The sequence below is a fragment of the Filicampus tigris genome, chromosome 22 (genome assembly GCF_054856515.1).
Source record: "Filicampus tigris isolate MCC_2025a chromosome 22, RoL_Ftig_1.0, whole genome shotgun sequence".
NCBI lineage: Eukaryota > Metazoa > Chordata > Actinopteri > Syngnathiformes > Syngnathidae > Filicampus > Filicampus tigris.
Window position 1 is genome coordinate 7,931,906 of NC_141238.1, and position 21,064 is coordinate 7,952,969.

At 43.9% G+C, this 21,064-nt stretch overlaps 1 protein-coding gene across 1 annotated transcript; it reads left to right on the forward strand.

Annotated features, from left to right (window-relative positions):
* Positions 1-16,761: 16,761 nt before the first annotated feature.
* Positions 16,762-21,064, forward strand: pim3 (Pim-3 proto-oncogene, serine/threonine kinase). The gene is made up of 6 exons (XM_086022767.1): positions 16,762-17,646; positions 17,808-17,917; positions 18,011-18,061; positions 18,145-18,508; positions 19,053-19,229; positions 19,491-21,064. The coding sequence occupies exons 1-6, from the start codon at positions 17,559-17,561 to the stop codon at positions 19,694-19,696; spliced, it is 996 nt and encodes a 331-aa protein (XP_085878893.1). The 5' UTR covers positions 16,762-17,558; the 3' UTR covers positions 19,697-21,064.

Sequence of the window (21,064 nt, forward strand, 5' to 3'; positions counted from 1 at the left end):
CACACTCGATAGGGATATCCCCAGGAATCGGGACACTCCTTGGACCAACTTCACCCCCGCCGCCCCCGCCGCCACCCTGCGGCTTTGTTTCACTTTATTTATCCTGGGAGGGTCAACTTGAGCACGCCCAGCAAACACAAGAACTGCTTCGCTGCTGCCAGAGCTCCACAATCGAGAAAAATAGGACGTGTAGCAAGAGCTAGCATAATGCCATACGTAATAATCGCACACTAAAAAGAGAAGTGAAAGTAATCCAGGAGGAAATGATTCATCTTTGACCTTGGATGAAACAGTTCAGTCTTCATCAGGGTCAACTCTTGTATGGTGTCTGTTGAATTTCTGCCAGTGTAAAAACATAAATAAAATAGTTTTGTGGCATAACAAAAGATGCTAAATCTGCTAACAGTCCGTCGCAGATAACCATCGTGTGATTCAGATATCAAGTCAGACATGAATGTTGGACAACCCAAACATTTTTTTCAAGAATACGGCAGGGCCACTAGTTGAAACAAGGCATTCTGATAAATATTGCGTTTGTGGAGTTAATCCACCCGTTTTTAGCCATCTCCGGGCGCGGCCATTTTGTCACTTCTGTCGACTGACAATGACATCACAACTGCTCAGGGCTCAGGTAACGAGGTAATATGTTCTATGCAGGCCCACTAGTTGAAACAGCATTCCGATTGATACTGTGTTTGTTGAATATGTGTTTAGCAACAAAATCCACCGTTTTTAGCCATCTCTGGGGGCGGCCATTTTGTCACTACTATCGACACCCTCAAGGCAAGGATAATGACCTAATCTTAGCTCAGCTTCAGAAAACAGGTGATCCGTGATTGGTTGTTACCTGAGCCCTGGGTGTCTGTGATGTCATTTTCAGTCGACAGAAGTGACAAAATGGCCACACCCTGCGATGGCTAAAAACTGCTTGGTTTTTGCTGCTTAACTCATATTTCCTATTAATCATGTTACCTTGTTTCAGTGGGCCTACGTGTCACATATTCTTGAAAAAAATATGTTTGGGTTGACTTTTAACAGAGTTTGCTCCATAAAACGCAACACAGAGAAAACGCATATAGGTCATAAAAAATAATGTGTGAAAACTCAGTTGTGGAATATTTTCCATTTGCGTCGTGTCATGTCAACATTGGCTATTGTGGCAGCAGGTCGCCTGTGATGCGTGTCTGCATCACTTGACGCAACCTTTGCGTAGTCTCTGCTTGTTTGTTGCCACATCACACCACGGTAGACGGCGTCCTATTGACATTCAACACAACTCGTAGTGGATGCGCCGTCAATAGGTCTCGTGGAAAAAGCTGTCATAACAACAACAACAACAACAACAACAAAAAGAGTCTGTGTCAAGATGCTGTGTGACAAAATCCAATTAGTCTATTTGTCGGAAATTTGGTCGGGCATCTTTGTGGGCAGCTATGCAGGAATTGGAAAGAATTGTTGTGAATTCTGCTACTGCTTTGAGTTCTGCTTGTGACTTAATCACCTCTTTTTTAATCCATTTTTTTTTTCTTTGCTCACCTTTCTCCCCATTCCACACCGCCTAGTACATTTTGTGCTTCGGCGCGGCGTGCGTTGCATTCCCCCGAGGGTGAACAGATAGCACACGCATGCCACGGCAGCACATAGTCTAAACCATGCAGTGTTGCGCCATGGCTGGTCACACCTCAAACACAAGGGCTTATGATACTGTAGTAGGTGTGAAAGGAGGTTATAGGTTTATATCGGGACATGGATGTCTGTGTTCTATACATAGAGACATCAAGCCATAGAAGGTAGGTCACAGCTGTTGCTTTTTAGGGTATCATCAATGTTGCATGTTGAACCAAAGGGGGGGGGGGGATGGGCGAGGCGCCATTGGCTAAAATGAGTAGAGGCAAGTGCAAAAATGCAAATACTTGAATGGGAGAACTTTCAGGTTACACTGCAAGGACTTTTTGCATTAAATGCGGAAGTCAACCCAAACATATTTTTTTTAAGAATATGCGGGCCCACTAGTTGTGTTTGTGGAATATGAGATAAGCAGCAAAATGCACTTGTTTTTAGCCATCTGAGGGGGCGGCCATTTTGTTATTTGCCGTCCACTGAAAATGACATCACACACCCTCAGGTAACTCAGATAACGACCAATCATCGCTCAGCTTCAGAAAACAGGTGAGCCGTGATTGGTCGTTACCTGAGCCCAGAGCAGTTGTGATGTCATTTTCAGTGGACAGAAGTGACAAAATGGCCGGCCCCAGAGATGGCTAAAAACGGCTGGATTAACTCCTATTCCACAAACGCAATATTTATCGGAATGCTTTGTTTCAACTAGTGGGCCTGCCATATTCTTAAAAAAAAATGTTTGGGTTGACTTCCACTTTAAGTAATAAAGCCAACTTGATTTTCATTTCAGAAATGATTAACAAATGAAAAGAAATGAATTTACATACAGTTAAAAATGTCTTCGCACAAATTTTAAATTTGAGATGACTCCACTTTTGAAGTTCATCCATTATTTCATTTTTTTCCAGTAGGTGTTCCAACCATAATTCAATTTGCCGAGACTCCCCACTATAGCTGACTTTGACGATAGTTAGGCCCGGACGATCCTTCACATTATGCTAGCCAGCATCACGTGCGCACACAGTTCGCAGGGTGACCGAAGACACGTGCCAATGACGGGTAACGGCGGCACACCTGCTCGCGATGCACTTGAATGTGAGAGGTCGCACGTATGTGCGCCCCTGTTCAATAAATGCATGAAGGCTTTCGCATAATCGCGCGTTTGAAGCACTCCGCTCGGCGATAACGGCGTTTTGGTGCGACCTCCACACCCTCTTTATGTTAGCGCCTGGGGACAGTGAGGAGTAACTTATAGGCAGATACGCTGTTTCCAATGTGTCTTTTATGAAGAAGGGCGGTACCATGTTCTGTCAGATGTTCGCATGATGGATCGAGGAGGAACGTGAGGTTAAACACATGCTCCAGACATCCAGTACGCGCGTGCACGAAAATAAAGTCAGCAAAGCGTACAGTCTGTTCTTTTTGCTCTGGTTAAAAGCACAGACAAGACGGTTCATTTGTTTTTCAACAAAACAAAACAAAAATACTGTGGTACCTTGACATTCGCACTTGTGACTGAATTATACTAGTTTAATATCAGTTCCGCCCAGGTGGCAACGAGGCAATGATTTATTAATTTTTTTATACACACATTATATAACTGATATAAGGTGTATAATGGAATGCCCACCTCTGTACGCACACATTATCTAACTCATATAATTATTTATGATCAGTTAATTATATAACTGATATAATGTGTACAAACAGAGGTGGGCATTCCATCAGTCCGTCACTGACGGATGACGGGACATCTTTTAAAAAAGACGGACTGACGAATGACGGAAGGGGTCTTCACCCGTCCGTGTAATCGTCGCTGACCGTTCGTCACTGACGGACGCCCATTTTTCGGACATTTTTAGGCGAGACCGACTGACGGAATAATTGACATATGTGTCTCGATACAAGAGTTGCGATGCGATTGGAGGACGGTTCAATTTTAGATTGGATTCGATTCGATTCCGTGTGTTTTACACTTTTGATTCGATGTGGTACGGCTCAATTCGATAGAGTGTGACGGAGATTCACATAATCGTCACCGATCGCACACAATTAATCTAGATTAATAAAGTTGCTTTTTTTTACATTACTAGCACACATTAGCTCCATTTCAGGGCAAATCATCCTGGTGTATTGAATTAACAAAATGAAACGAAATGAAGCTGCAGCGGCACAGAAGCAAACATAGGAAAACTATGTCAAGGGCTTTTAATTATATTTTAAGGTGTGTAATCGTACTCGACCTGCCCGTTCCTTTTCATCCAAATGAAATTTATTTCCCATGCAAATGTGTCAGAGGAGGGTGGAAAATAAGCATAAATGAGCTATTGAAAAGAGGCGGTGGAGCTCCTTTGCTGTTTTTTTGACGGCAGAGGTTTTTCAGATTAAAAAGGAGACTTTGAACAGTGTGGTACAGATAATAGGACATCTTGTTTTTGTGAACTCTTAGTCAGCGGGCTCTGGACATACAGTATGACGAGGCAAGGTGTTCGTTCTCCAGACATTTTAGTAACGACGCTTACTAATATTTAAGCACTGTGATGGCAAGGTTTTTCTGTATTCCTACTAATTACAATTCCCTTTTATATTAAACCAGAAAAACTTTCTATATCCAATTTGTTCCGAGTCAAAAGTCATTTTCTTCTTTTTAGGAATAGAAATTGAATTGGCAATATGAATATCGTTGGTAAGCTATTTTAGGTCAAACATTTTCAGACCGTCTTTTACCAGAACAAAAATTGAAAAAAAGAAAAATAATTTCCTGCGATTGAATGGCTGGACTGTGAAAAGACGAATGAATACGTCAATGGCAGTGAATGGGTTAAACAGCAAATACATCATATTTTACTGCTTGATCAGGCCCGCGACTTCCTTCCCCCTGGACCCAGAGCGGCCTGGCTTTTATGGGGAGCAGAATGGATGAAGAAATCAAAACCTCCTACAGGCCCCTTTTTTTTTTTTTTTTTTTCTTCTTTTTTTTTTTATGCTACAGCATCAAACGACGCAGTGGCGCTGCAGAAGCTTTGATCATGCGGCAGGAGGCGAGCGAAAGGGGCTTCTGGCGGGAGAACTCCCCTGCAACGAGCTCGTAAAAAGACACTAACACAAAGGTGCCGGGACATACAGTGCGAGGACACGCATGCAATTTTTTTGGACATGCTAAGAGCATGTGGCGCTGTTTGCTTTGATGCCCGCGTGTGTGTGTTTGGGCCTGAGGCAAAGTCCTGCAGTGAAATGGTTGTGAAAGCCACTAAGCAAGGTTCGGCATGGTCTTGATTAAACGCCTTGCCGAGCCACGCAAAAAGTACCTGGAAAGTACCCAGAGTTGTAGAAAAGTGCGGAATGGTCATTTGAGCTTCGTAAGACCTTGCACACTTTTTTTTTTTTTTTTCCTCCTCGTCAGCTTGTTCGGCATTGCAAATGTTTTGTCAACGGCCTCAGAATTTGCAAGGCAATCGAAGCGTTCATTTTAATGAGCACGTCAGCTAGCTCGCAAGGTTTGCATATGGCATGTGATAGCAGTATTACTTCATTATAAGCCAGGTTTGAAAAATTTACATATTTCAGGGCGGGGATGGGAAACCGGAAGCCACACCCTCAGATTTTTTAAAACGCTGATAAACATTCAAGATACTTTTGTAATTTTTCACAAGGAATGAGTGAAGCGGTGGATAAAAATTCCAAATCCCACGGAGCCGAACCGCAAGTATGCATTGGTCGACTGTAGTTTTAAGTTGTAATATCTCCATTCACCACTAGATGGCAGACATGGCTTAGTCGTGCTTACTCCTAGTCTAATTTTTTATTTGCAGATTTGAAATGATATGCAGGACAAACTATCATAAATAATATTAACGCATTCACTGCCATTGATGAATTTACACGTCTTTTCACTTCCAGCCGTTCAATCCCAGGAATTTAGTTCGATTTTTTTTCAGTTTTTCAAAAAAAGGGGGTCTGAAAATGTCAAGCAGTGAATGAGTTGAAGTTGCACAAAATGGGTTTGTGCACTCAATAGTGGTTTGCTGTGCCGCAGTTTTGTGCCGCCCTTGAATGGTCATTTTTATGCAACAGAGCACTTTGCGCTGGACGAAAAAAAAAAAAAAAAAAAAAGAACTGCAATAACTTGCTACCCGGCATTTTTGAAACTATCTTCCCTAACAAGGTTATTTCATGTTCAACTGTTGAAAGTGACATTTATGCGATTTGTGTGCGCCGTGTAATCTAAATGGAACTTGAACTTTGCTGTGGCAGCATGCCATTTATCAGACTTTCACACATGTGATGTTTTGATTGGGCCGGCGAGAACAAAGCCGCAGCTTATGTCAAAAACAGCGGCAGCTCAGCAAAGATTTCTATTACTTTTCCCCGAAACCTTGTTACGGCTGCTTTCATCAATCAGCTCGCCCGCAGAGCCCCCCCACCCCCACGCACGCCTCGACACACACCGCGGTGCTAATCCGCGTCCGGTAATACACTGCTGATATTGCCATGTAGCCGGTTATTGGACATGGGAGGGCACTGAGCAGCCTGAAATGATGAACTTCCGAGTGCCAAGACATCCGGAACAATCAGCGCGTCTTGTCAATTTTTTTTTTTTTTTTTCATTGACCTCTGCTTCCTGAAAATAACCTAATAATACTAAATGAAAGCAGAGTTCCTACTGTACTCTTATTTTCTGTGTGTGGGTGTGTTTGTGTGTGTGTGGAGGTGTCCTGCCTTTTTTTTTTTTTTTTTTTTTTTTTTTTTTTTTTGGGAACGTTCCCTGACATGTGGCAGCATTCCCAGTAGAGTTGTTTGCTGATCCGCGACGATCGAACAGCATTTCCAATTTGACACTACTTCAGGCGATAGTTATAAAATTATATCAAAAACTAAAACTGAAAAAAAAACTAAAAAAGTGTGATCACATTATAAATATTGAGATGTTTATTTCCGTATGAATTAATATTTTACACTCCCAATGGAGAGTACATGCTAATAGTCTTTGTAATAAAGATATTATGACAATAAAAAATCGATATCAATATTATTAACTCATTCATTGCCATTTATGGATTTACTTGTCTTTTAGTCCAGCCATTCAATCCGAGGAATTTATTAATATTTTTTTCAATTTTTTTCAAACCTTCAGGTAGGGCTGCTCGATTATCCCATAAAAATATTAATCACGATTATTTGGGTAATAATTGAAATCACGATTATTCAAACAATCATTTATTTTTGGGTACAAAACAAGAACATGTTCAAACGTAAAAAATATACAAATACCTTTCTTTGAAACACTCTAATTATATTTGTACCCCCCAAAATTAATTTAGATCAAATTAGTTGTTATAACATTTTTTAAAAAGTTGCAAATATAAATCCAAGTATGATTTGCCTTTGTAAACAAACACAGTGCTTTGCTTATAAATGCATATCGATAATCGTTTTTTTACGATCATGCCAATTTTGTAATCGTGGAGTGTCATAATCGTAATTGTAATTGCATTTCGATTAATTGCACAGCCCTACGTTCGGGCAAAAGAGGGTCTGAAAATGTCTGGCGGTGAGTGAGTTAATTATTTCTACTTGTGTTTAGGTGTCCCTTTTTCTCTCTATTTGAAATACGTTACTTACAGGCATTAGTGCAGTAACAACACTTGTTTCGATGGAAAAGCCAAATGCGAGTCAGTGTTTGTATTGGTGCTGCAAGCGGTGGGCGTTTTCGGGTGGGCTCGGCCTGCGACATGGAAAATCGGCCCGATAGACGTGAGCGAGCGCGAGTGTTTACCCGCCGACACCGTGCGGCCGAAAGGCAAACACAAGCCGCGCATGTCAAGGTGCTTTCCGTGCCGGAGGAAAGTTTGCGATAACCTTAGTAGTAGTTTCCTAATCAGCTGAGAGGGGGACAGAGTGCCCTCTCAGCTACCCCCCCCCCCTCCCCCGCCGCCGCCTTGTGGAAAGAGTTGGCCCCAGTCAGTGTGGTCACACACCCCTACTGGTTTTGATGGGTTTGTGTGACTTTCCATGAGTGTGTGTGTTGCGGAGTCCTGCACAAATAGAGGCAGGGGGTCCTGCTGACGAACCAATTAAAGAGCGGGAAGAATGGGGGCGGGGTGTGCCTGTGTGTGTGTGTGTGTGTGGGGGCGGATTCAAGGCCAGCCGACGTGTTTTGCCCATCACTCAAATGAAACATGGCAAGCAGAGTAAAAACAATCTGCTTGTTATTGAGCGGTGAAAGGAAAATCTATTGGAATTATGAACGCAGTTTGGATCTCATTTGATTGTACAAAGGAGAATGTTTGGAGCTTGGAAAAACACAAATCGCAGTTTATGTTTTGAAGATAAAATCCCGCAAATTAGTTTTGTTTCTCAATAATCTCAGAAGGAAATGCAGAAGTGTGAATCGATCAGAAAGGGCCGGAGCACCTCGAGGGGCGTGTGCGCACGTGCCTGTCAACGACCTTATTTTTATTCGAAGTACGATAAAATGACAGCAGGTTCGAACCACTGTGCGCGCCTATAAAAAAAACAAAAAAAAAAAACAAGGCGACAACATCAAAGGTGCTTTCGTCGCGTGACCCCTCCCTCACTTGCATTCCCCCAAGTTCAATGTGGTTTGCGTCATAGCATGACAGCCAAGTACAGTAGGTGTCGTCCAAACCAAACCAGTTCTTCCGCCTTCCGGAAGATCATCATTCTTTACCCTTGCTTTAACACTTAAAAAAAAAAAAATAATTAGATGACAACAGCAGATCAACAAAAACCCAACAGACCTTATAATACGCTGAAATATACGGGTCATATTAAAAAATTATGAAATAATGTTAACGCATTCACTGCCATTGACGTATTTATTTGTCTTTTCCCCGTCCAGCCATTCAATCCCAGGAATGTACTTATATTAGTGCTGTCAAGCGATTAACGCTTTCATGCATGAATTATGATTTGATGATATGATTTAGAATGTAAAGATTTTTTTTTTTATTAATATAGGCCAACTTTTAAAGAGCTGTCCACTGTAGTGATCGCTGCGCTTGAAAGGGTTAAAAAATGTTAACTAATTGATCGCAAAATTTTCCAGAATTGGTCGCGTTTAATCGCATTTTTCAACTCCAATTTTGGAACCGATATTTACTTTCGATTCAAAGACTGTTCTAATAGCTTTCTTTCTTGAATATGATTCTTTTCCTGTAAAATGCAACAGTTGAACTACCAAAAATGCACAACTAATATGGTATTTGAATGTGGCTATGCAAAGTGTGCAAATTATTTTGGATTTCTCCAATGAGCTGTCAAGCAACTTTTTAAAGTAAAACTACGTAAAAGTCCGTCTTTGCGACAGTGACTCTCTTCCAAGTTTGGCTGCACAGTGAGCAGAGGTCAGCTGCAAAAGGAAGGAAATAAAACTGAGTTAACTGAGTTAATTTTTTTTTAGTGCGTTATAAAATTTAAATTAATCTCCATAGTTAATGCTTTAATTTTGACAGCCCTAATTGATATATTTTCCTTTTTTTTGTCAAACGTTACGGTAAAAGAGTGGCTTGTAGGAAATTATACAAAATGTTGAGCAGCACATGCAAAAAAGTGAATTATCTCCATGTGGCAAGCCGCATTGGCTATCAACTTTAAGGACCGCTCGAGGGGTCAGAGGTGAGGCGAGAAGAGGATGTGAAGTGGAAATTGGGAAGACTAGGCAACTGGACACGCTTGCGGAAACAGCAGAGGCAATAAAACAAGAAATTGACGGTGGGGGTTTGACTCGCAGGTGTTTCTTCCCTTTGAAGAGGGGATTCCTCCCTTTTTCTTCAAGGAAGAAAATAATTAACACCGTAGCGGTTGCCATGCCAACCCGGTACTTTTCATTGGCTTCTCAGCTGTACGCATTCCTGGCCGCGATTACCCAGTCCGCCTGCACCACAATCCGAGGAATGAGGCGGCAGCGTTGATTTGGGCGCGAGGTGTCATAAGACGGCACGGCGCGAGTCTAGCGGCGGGCGTGGCGGGCCGCTTTGACGCCGCGTTCCCATAATCCCCATATTTCAGATGACTCCGCCTCCAAGAACACTTTGGTCTCCAGGAGTAATTAAAGCTTTCATTGTCGACACGCTGATTAATCAACCGCCGCTAATATGGAGGAGGCCGCCGACGTTTTGCGTCTAATTGTTACGTAAGCGCCGAGTCTCGACATTTCATCGCTACCCGATGTATTCTCATTAACGGTGCGTGTGCGCTTTCGCCAGGAGGAGGAGAGAGAAGAGTGTGGCTTTTCAAAGCAGAAGGTCACTTTGCTAATTAGCATCATTAGCGCCAACGACCCAAATAAAGTATTACATCGAGAAATGCCACACTTTAGCACACCAACACGGAAAAAATAGGACCATTTTGGGTTTTCCGCATCACTTTTATTGAACCGTAAAACCATAGCGTGATGGTCAATGTGGTTTAAGCTCGAAAAAGCTTCAAGCGGAAGTCAAAGCAAACATTTTTTTTTTCAGTTATATGTTCTATGCAAACCCTAATCCAGTTGTTTTTAGCCATCTCTGGAGGCGGCCATTTTGTCTTCTGTCTGACTGAAAATGACATCACAACTGCTCACAACGACCAATCACGGCTCAGATTCAGAAAACAGGTCAGCCGTGATTGGCCGTTGTGAGCAGTTGTGATGTCATCTTCATTCGACAGAAGACAAAATGGCCGCCCCCAGAGATGGCCAAAAAAACGAGTGTATTTTGCTGCTTCATTTAATTTATATTCCACAAACTCCAAATTCATCAGAATGCCGTGTTTCAACTAGTGGCCCTGCTGGGAACATATTCTTGAAAAAAAATACGCTGTCTCCACAGTGTCCGCTTTAAGCGCGAATATGCTAACATACAAGGAAAGTTATGCTAATGTTAGCCCGGATGACCTGTCAATCGCACAAGCACCTTACACCCATTAATTACAGCGGTCATGTAAACCAGGCCAGAACCAAATTGAGTTAGAAGATAATGCATAGACCCCCCCCCCCACCCCATCCACCCCCCCTCGCCCCGACACCAACCCCCTCGCCCCCGACTCTGCTGTGTTGTTCATTTCAGCGTGACCGCTCAGGTGTGAAGGATTGGCGCACGGGGGCGGGGCAGAGGGGGCGCCTCTTTTTATTGTGCCGGCGTCACAGGTGTCACGGCGAGGCGCTCCGAAGCCGCTTTTCTTCCTATCGTCGCCGTGCCGTGCCATCGGAACCAGCGGATTAAGGTCCTCGGGGGTGCACGCTCGGTTGTGACATGTGGCCGTTAGCCACGCTGGTGAATTAATAATGATGCGGCCTTGAGCTTCAAATTGAGGAGGGGGCGTGCGGGTGATGTTTCCATCAACGTCCCCGCACATTACGCCGCAATTTCTTCGGCGTAAAAAAATCAACGCGGCGACAAGACTGCTGACCGGGCAGCTCGTGTCCGTGCCCGGACCCTCACAGACACACAGTCAGCAGTATGCCCGTCAAAGCGGAGAGCCAATCGCGTTGCTCGGAGCGCGGGTAAAAGAGCCCAATTTGAACCGACGTGGGCGTTGGAGAACGCTGGCAAATGTCAACATCCAATCGACGACTACCCAAAAAAAAAAAACAAAAAAAAAAAAAAAAAGGAGTATGTGAATTCATCTACATGTCTATTTTTAAAGCCAAGATTACAACTGGTCCTTTTCTGGCCACCCCTCCCAGGGTCGCAGCCCGGGTGGGGGGATTTAAAGCTTTGGTCTCGGTATCCTCTTAAGACAGGGATGGGCAGTTAAATGGATCAAGTCGGTGAAGGGAAGTGGAGCACTTAGCTTCAACTTCTATGTATACAGTATGTGTAAATTATATACGGACGCTTTGCCGCTAAGGATTAAAGCACTGATGCAGCTGCCCGGGGGGGGTGAGTGGCTGGGGGTGGGGGGGTTATTACTCTTAACGGTTTGAGCAATAGACTTACAGAGTGATTACTGACTAGTAAATAACAATCTCTTAATAGGGATAAGAGTGGAAACTGTAAAGCAAAATTTGCAGTGTCACTCTGATGGGTACATTTGCAGACATACGTTCACCTTGAGGGCAATCCAGTCGCGGGACACCAGTGAAGAAAAAAACGTTTGTTTTGACGTGGCCCATCAAAATGGAGCTTGATTTCCCAGTAGGAAATCGATGTTTGACATATTTAATATTTTCTATATTTATTTCCTAAAGGCCACGTTTCGAAGAATCTTAGTGGAATTAAGTTATTTTTAATCAGACATTCCATTGTCAAAAAATAAAGATACAGTTCAAATGGCTGATTCAGCACAATTTTAGATGACGGTAAGATGTGCATTTTGGAGGGAAAAAAAGTCAATTTGCAACAGTAAGATTGTAATTTTATTTGACATAAATAACATTGTGTAAATAGTTGTTATTCAATTGGGCGAAAGTTGGAATTTGCAACATGGAAGTTCAATGTTTATAGGAGGAATATCTGAATATTCCCTTTTTTTTTTTTTTTTTAAGCGTGACAAACTCAATATTTGAAAATCACAAAATCGGAATTTGCAACATGAAAACCGGAATTTTACATAAAAGCTGTTACGACATGGTAACTAGATTTTTACAGGGCAGAACTTGGCAACTTTAAAGTCATAATTTTATCCTTCAAAAATTTGAATATTGTGTATAGTATTTTTTTTCCATGCCCAAAAAGTCGGAATTGTGCATGATAACTGTAGGAACATGATAATATTAACTCATTCACTGCCAGGCATTTTAAGACCCTCTTTTACCCTAACGTTTGAAAAACTTTGAAAAAAAATAAATGACTGTGAAAAGACAAATAAATCCGTCAATGGCAGTGAATGAGTTAAAGTCGAAATTTTACACGGTGCGTGATAACAGTCGCAATTTTTACGAGGCAAAAAGGCAAAAAATTACGGACTATGTCACCGTAAAATCCTTAACTTGATCTTGCAAAATAAAGCAAAAGTTTGAAAGCGGGGTCAAGTGCGTGTCCACGTGTTTGCTTTCGTGTTCTGTTTGTGTGGATGCTGGAAGCTGCTATTGCTCAGTCACCCACCGAGGGCATCATTAACCTGCTGTTTGGCGGTGACGCACAAGTTAAATAACCCCCGGCCGGCCGGCCGGCACGGTATTTTAATTTGTCTTTTTGCACAACCTATTATTGTTCATCTGGTCCGCGCAGAAGGCGATAAGCAACGCAAGGACTAGTAATGTCACTTTGCCCTCCGTTTGACCCTCAAGCTGGCTAAATTTACACACCGCCGCGCACAAGCACAACTCTGGCTGAGTATCTAAATAATCCAATCAGTCGGGGGTTATTTATTAAACACAAACTCATAACATAAGCTATCTCCATATGACAGCGTATACGGCGTTCTCCGGCCAAATCTGCATACAGGGAAGGTGCGAAGGAATGTGCTAAAAGCGCTAATGAGTGCTTATGCAACGTAGCCGGCAGATTACCAGACTGACCAGGCTGACGTTGTTGCGTAATGCTGAGACGGGATAGTAATCCATACAGCGACCTGACCTGGCTGCCGTGCCCAACACAGTCACTCAACGCAAATGATTTTGAATCGCGGGGACACTTGATGAAAGGTTTAAACGGCGCCTGTAAGGACATCCTGGACGGGACTCGTTCTCACGTCGAGGACCACGCATGACAAACGTCCCATTCGACTCCCGTGGCAGAGAGCTGGATCGATTTCAATGGCCGGCTTACCAAAATGATGTGGCGGCTACTAACCGGCGTGGCGGGGGCTAAAAATAACCACGGGTGACTCCAGGACTCTGATGTGGCCACGTACCCTCTGGTGTGTCTGGTTTTATGTGTCCCCAGTGAAAGCCATCAAATTAGAGATGCAAATGCTGTTGGACCCCTTTTGGGCTGGCTGACACCGTTTAGCAAGGCAGCAATTAGAGCAAAGGAAAGTGGGAGGCATCCCAGGCATGTGCAGAAATATAGCAAAGACGACGGACAGCGACGGCTCATCACGGTGCCGCTAGCCGTTTTTCTTCTTCATGGCTTTTCTCTGAGAAGTGGCACATAAATATTTTTTTTTTCTTTTTTTTTTTTTAAAGCCTGATGATGATTTCCCATGAGAGCCGTGAACGACTCCATAGCACGCATTCATATCAAATCTCAAAAAGTCGTTTGTCCGCCTGGCCCAGATCCTGAAAAGAGAGAGGGGAGGGAAAAAAAAACACAGTCATGAATACTTCATCGAGTTGACTGATCCTTGTCCAGGGCAAAGATTGGATTCATCACAACATAATGCCGCTCCAGCATTACGGATCATAGGATTGAGAGATGTCTATTAAATGCATTATTTAGTGTGCGTAGGTATTTTTAGAGGCGACTAGAAAAGCCATGTCGGGGGCTCGTAAGGTCAAGCGTCTACTTTTATGATGCAATGATGTCTTTTCATTTGCTTGTTCGGTTTTGCGGAACGTCAACAAGGAGAGGAAATGATTTCCATGCGATTGAATTCCCAGAGGTGGGGGAAGCGGAGTCACGTGACTTGGACACGAGTCAATCGCTAATTTTATGACTTGCGACTTGCTTGGCATGAAAGAAAGAAAGACTCGACTTGACTTTGGCTTGAACTCAATGACTTGACAAGTCATTGTTTACGTTTGAAAATCGTTTTTTTTTTTTTTTTTGGTCTTATATTCTTTCTATAGTGTGCCTTCCGATTTTGAAAGAAAACGTATTTGTGTCACCAATCTACGATGTTTACTTTCATCTGTTAAGCTAGCTGTGTGAACTGCGAAGCTAAGCTAGCAGGGTTAGCTCGACCCTTTAGCTCACCAGTACCTCGTCAATTTTTTAATCAACTTGTAGGTTATGCAGTTAAATGAGAAAAAAATAAAACAATAGATTAGATTCCATGGTCCGTATTTACAAACATACCTAGACCCTAGTTTGAGTACTTTTCTGGTCGCGAGCGTGTCGGCCATATTTGATGTGGCAGGGCCCCCCGTAAACGAATGCGCGTCAACTAAGCCATTTGCTCACATGAGTAGTTTTGGCAAACAGATTAGCATAAAAACCATGCAGTTTATGAATCTGATGATTATACGTTGACACGTTAAAATGTTCGTAAAAAAAAAAGCATTTTCTAAATAATTTAAGTGTACATTCATTTCATACTCGTTTAATTTTTAGAGCTAATGTATTTTTTGTTATAAGCACTGAAAAAAAATGTTTTATTATCACTAATGTATGTTTTGACAGAGCAAGATTTTCATAATGACTTGACTCAACTTGATTTGGTGGCAACTGGACTTTTTTTTTTTCTCCCCAAAGTAACTTGAGACTTGAACTTTTACTTACGACTTGCACATGCGCCACTTACTACCGCCACCTCTGTTCATTTCCAATCATGTGACGATTGCATGTGTGGACTATAAGGCGGTCAACAGCAATTTTGACATTAATGACATCTCATCTATCACGGGTACCATTACCGGCACTTCACCTCAGTCCACCCGTGTCCCCATTCACACATTGCCCACTGCGGGCTTTCCTGTCTTGAGTATTATGTTGCATCTCCTGGACTGTTAATAGTTACTGCGTGTGACTTCATGAGAAACAAGGGCATTAAAAACTTCAACTGGACTGACTTGTATCTTTTTGGACAATTAGGGGAAAACCACTGAAAACTGAAACGTTTGGGGTTGAAATTCCAATTCAGATCCACAAGGTCGTGAAAACATACTTTGTCTCAGGCCTTGAAGTCAAATTCGAGCTTATAAAGCATTTTTGGTCTTGTACTAGTCATAGAAGGAATGCGCGCACTTAAGTACCCGGACAAAAACAACCGTGATCGCTTTTTTGCTTTTATGGTTAACGGGAGGATGTAGAGCACGGGTGTCAAGGGGGTGAAAATGTGTGGGGGCCCACCGTATAGCTTCCAGTTGCTTTCATCTTTTTACAGCGTTTGTTACCAGTTTGAAAAAAAATATGCCAATTTCCGCTTGTTCCGGAAGCAACGGCCCACTGTGTTAATGTTATTTTTCTTTGCTAGTTTCTATTTTAGAAATGCGCTGGAAAGGGGCCCCAAAAAAAAAAAAAAAAAAAAAAAGGTACTGACACATTGATTTTATTCTAGATGCTGCTGGCCGGTGGAAATTTGAACACGGGCCGCATTTGGCCCCCGGGCCGCATTTTGGTCTTCCACACAACAGGTTAGAAGGGGGTGGCGGATTCCCTTTAACCTCATCCTCCAATTTTGTGTTAAATATACAAAACGTACTATATAATTTATTAAAACACATGGGACAATATAAAACCAATAAAACAGTGGATTCCAAATAAATATGTATACGCATTTTTTTTTTTATACACAACAAAAAGCAATGCATAGTTTGGCTTGGTACGACTTAAGCTAATCAATATATTCTTCGATATAGAGATCATCAAAGCAGGTTACAGCCTAGACAGTTTTCTTGTTTGCAGTTTACATTTACATAACTTTGCGCTGGCTCTGTCTATGGCCCGATAACGTTCCGTGGAACTTTTCAAACGCTTCTTGTTTGCTTAGCGGTCAAAAATACACACATACACGCACGGGTTATCGGAGGATGGAGGAGATAAACAGTGGAAAGTTCACAGCAAGCCAAGGTCATGTTGCCATGTGTGACAGTAAACGTGGAAAGTTTGAACTCCGGAATTGGACGGCTAACTTTGCACACTTCGATCGGAGCGTGTTTTCATCTTGCTGACCTATTTTGTTCCCAAACTGCCGACAGTGTCAATTATGACTCATGCAGTCAAATATCAATATCACCCGTGCACACCTGCAACTTGTGCTGGATTTTAGAGTTAAATGATGCAAAAGTTGATTTGTGGTTTGTATTTGAATATTCATAAGACTGAATAAACACATTTGCACACCTCAAAGGCGGTAACTATAGTTACTGACAATTACTGACTAGTTTGTGTTGCTAAGTAGACTACTTTACAGTACATTTCGGAAACACACCCTCCTGAACAAAGAACAGTGGAGACATATTCATGACTAATTTGCTATGGGTTGTCTACAAAATGAGCTTTTCTTTTCCAAGCAGACTGACTGTCTCTTGCTGCATCAGGGAGGAGGATGGGGTGGGGGGGGGGTCCAAAGGAGGGGAGGGGGTGTCCCAAAATTGCCGCCACGTGCACTCAAATGTCTGCTTTATTTCAACAACTTTTACCTGATTGGCCAATGCACAAAAGAGAGTATTTATATACGACATCTGATTGGTTGCCGCCTCAGAGTCTATAGTGAACCTAGTGCAAATCTCCCAGACAAGACATTCTTGCGCGTCTCGTACTATGAGAAAGTAGTTCCGCGATGCAAATGTATTTTCAGACAAAACTTCCGATCAGAAGTGTGTTTAAATAACATATTGTGTTTAGCGCGCATTTTAGGACGCATGTTTTTGTGAAAGGTGGTGTTTTATCCGCGCGATTTGAGCGAAAGGGTAGCCCTGTGTTGGCGGCGGAGGAATACAATAACGTCCCACTGCGCGTCAAAATATTGGCTCTGGGAGACCGCGTCAAAGCTCAGACAGCGGCAACTCGTCGTTAGGATATCAACATACCGCGGACGACATTGCAACCTGCTCCATTCGCGTGCGTTTCCAGCAAAGTCGGGAGTCTACGTTCGTTGTTTTCCTCGAAACAGAGTTGTGATTTTGTTGGTTTTACCTCCAGTCCCACACTCCGACCCGCTTTCATGTCGGTTTTCGGGCACCGGTGTGCGACTTTACGGTCGTGACACGAAAAGAACGGGCGCGGTGCGGCCGACTTGGCGCACTGCTGGACGGTCCACACCACTATTTAGACGGCGCCCGAACCCCCTAAAGTCTCTTCGTAGTAGTCGAAACCTCAACTGGCTGCCTTGGATCACCACCACCACCGGCTTTTCTTTTTTTTTTTACCTCCTCCTTTTTTCCTAATATGTTGCTGTCAAAGTTTGGTTCATTTTCGCATATTTGCAACCCTTCGAGCATGGACCACCTGCCAGTGAAAATACAGCTTCAACCGGGTAGGTAACCTTAACGTCTTGGTCAAAGCCGTTGCAGAGACGGCTGCGGGCGGGCGGTGGAGGGGGGGGGGGTTGAAAGAGGTTAACGGCTAACTGCTGGCCGGCTGTTTTGGAACTACTCGGGGAGCTAATCTTCGCCCCATGTTGTCTCCCCAAAACAGTCAAAGTGGAGAAGGAGCCGTTCGAAAAGGTGTACCAGGTGGGCTCCGTGCTGGGGAGCGGTGGCTTTGGCACCGTGTACGCCGGCAGCAGGCTCTCTGATGGGGCACCGGTGAGTCGCGGACGGAGTGGAGAAAATGAGAATTACCTTTTTTTTTTTTTTTTTTTTTGCGACTTATTCCTAATTTTTTTTTTTTCACTATAGGTGGCTGTAAAACACGTCGCGAAGGAAAGGGTGACCGAGTGGGGCTCAATTGTAAGTGTTTGTTTTGATGTGACGGAGGGGTGGGCTGCGTGTAATCCCCGCACTCATCATGGATGCCCTCTTTTTGGTCTCAGAATGGAAGCATGGTCCCGCTCGAGATCCTCCTGCTCAAGAAGGTCAGCTCGTCTTTTCGCGGAGTTATCAAATTGCTGGACTATTACGAGCGCGCCGACGGCTGGCTCCTGGTTATGGAGAGGCCGGAGCTCGTCAAGGACCTGTTCGACTTCATAACCGAGAAGGGCGCCCTGGACGAGGACGCTGCGCGTGGTTTCTTCCGCCAAGTCCTGGAGGCGGTGCGACACTGCTACAGCTGCGGGGTGGTGCACCGGGACATCAAGGACGAGAACCTGCTCGTGGATCTCCGCACCGGAGAGCTCAAGCTTATCGACTTTGGCTCCGGGGCGATCCTCAAGGACACCGTGTACACCGACTTTGACGGTAAGCTGATGCGTTGTTTTGGTTATTTCGGGCCCGGGGCTTGCTTGCGTTGCCCTTGATGCGCTCGGTGCTATTTTCAGTCGCGGAGGCGTTCACTAGCCTGTGACGCAGTGGTGTTTTTTTTTTTTGTTTTGGTTTTTTTTTTCTTATTTGGGGGGGGGCGGAGGGCTTTCCTCGCATCATTGTTTCTATTGCAAATTTGAATCGTTAATGCTTGTGACGAATCCATGACGCGTGATTCACGTGGATCCATACTGTACGGGAATCGAACAGCTTGAGTCACAGTCGGGTCGTCGAGTGCCACGTAACGCGTTTGTTGTGAAACCCGAGCCGCGGCGTCACATGATGGGATCACGTTTCCTGCTCTGTTGTGGGGAGGGAGGAGGCGGATTGGGGGAGTTAGTAGTCACTTTGTTGTGGTTGTACAGGGAGCTTTATTTTTTATTTTTTTTTGCATGACCCAGAAACACCAACCATGTTGTGAATGTTGTGCACCCTCCATACTCACTCCCTAAACCCCTTTTTTGTATTTTTTTTTTTTCAGGTACCCGTGTGTACAGTCCACCAGAGTGGATCCGCTTCCACAGATACCACGGACGCTCGGCCACGGTGTGGTCGCTCGGCGTGCTGCTTTACGACATGGTGTGCGGAGATATCCCCTTCGAGCAGGACGAGGAGATCCTCCGGGGGAGAGTGTACTTCAGGAGGAGGGTGTCAGCCGGTGAGTTGGGAGACCAGCTGCAAGCGCACACATCCGTTGACTCTGTCGCCCCCTAGCTGCAACGCGTAGTACTAATGGGATCTGGAATGAACCGGTGTGAAAAGAATAATTTACAGCAGTGTTTCCCAACCTTTATAGAGCCAAGGCACTTGTTTAACAAGGAAAAATATATATCACGGCACAGCAGCCTGGCAAATTAAGTGAATCTGGATCACGTCCCGTTTGAGCTTCTCATCCTAATGTTGTTTCGTGATTCCACAGAATGCCAGCAGCTGATCAAATGGTGCCTGGCCCTGCGGCCGTCCGACCGGCCCACACTGGAGCAGATCTGCGACCACCCCTGGATGAGGGTGACGGCCGAGGCGCCCGAGTCCAGTCCGGAGGAGCCGGCCGCCGGCGACATCCGCCTGCGGACCATCGCCACCGATTCGTCATCGAGCACAACCTCAAGCAAGGAGAGCCTCTGAGGAGCAGTCTGAAGGACTCTAAAGACTCAACTGGGGGAAGTAAAGGGGGGGCGGGGGGCAAGGCCAGGCTGCAAGGAGTTAATGGACTTGAGTTGGGCAGCCTGTAGTCCATCATGGCTGATCAAAAGCCACCAACATATACTTTGAGCAACTGTTTGTTGTTGCTTCTCTTAACCCCCCAACCCAACCCCTCCCCCCCCCCACACACACAGCTCCTTTTTTTTCCATTCAGTTAACACAAGTTGTTTCCTAAAGGGGAACATGTTGCTGTTTGGGTGCAACTGTTTGTTGCTGCTTCTCTTAATTCCCCCAACACATCTCCTTTTTTTTTTCATTCAGTTAATACAAGTTGTTTCCTAAAGGGGAACATGTTGCTGTTTGGGTGGTCTTACCAGCACTATTTATTCCCCCTCTGCCCTTCCCTTTGTCAGTAGGCTGGTATATGCATCTGGCAAGGCCTTCCTATTCAGATATGGCTGCTCTCATAGAGCTTTGGAGAAACTTTTTTTTTTTTTTTTTTTTTTCAATGTTTTAATTTTGGAGTGCCTTTTTTTGGAACGCTGCTTTTTTCTGGGGGCTTTTCATCTCAACGTTTTTTTTTTTTTGTTTTTTTTTTTTTCGGACTCAACCTCAGTGATGGAGACCACCGCCTCCATCGCCGACAAGCCAAGTAGCCCCCAGCGGAGAGGCTGCGAGAGCATTAGAGGAGAGAATGGAATACTTGAAACAACACACGCGACTGTGTATCACTCTTCGAAGCTGCTCACTCACTCTATAGCCTGAACAGGTGTTTTGGAAACTGGATCCTGTCTTTTCTGAATGTCTACAACATGTCAACACACACATACACCTCTACCCCGCTCGGCCTTTTCTCTCTCTCTTTCTCCCGCCGTGTTCAGCCATGCCTGTTGCGAGTTGTGTCGCCTCTTTCACTTTTTTGCCTCCCGCCATCTCACTGCTTGACACTTCATGGCCCCCACCCCTGGCCTCCCTCGGGGGTGTGAAATGCACAATCAATGCAATATTCATCAACTATGTTGTTGTTTTTTTTTCTTTTTGGCAAATATTGTACAGTGTGTTCCCCCCCCCTCTTTCAGTGTGTATATTTTTTTTTCCTCCCCATTTGCATTTAATTTATTTGTAAACGAAACATGTAGACATTCCACATTCTGTGGTTATTTATTTATTTATTGTCTTTGCTTAAACTCCCCTCCCTTTTAAAGTTAATTTTTGCATATCCTACTTGGCCTTTAGTTTGCATTCCTAACTTATTTTTACATTATCGACAATTTATTATTATTTTTTGTAGATGTGGAGGATGCACTGACAGTTGTCGATGTAAAGCAGAATAAAACAAGTTTACTTAAA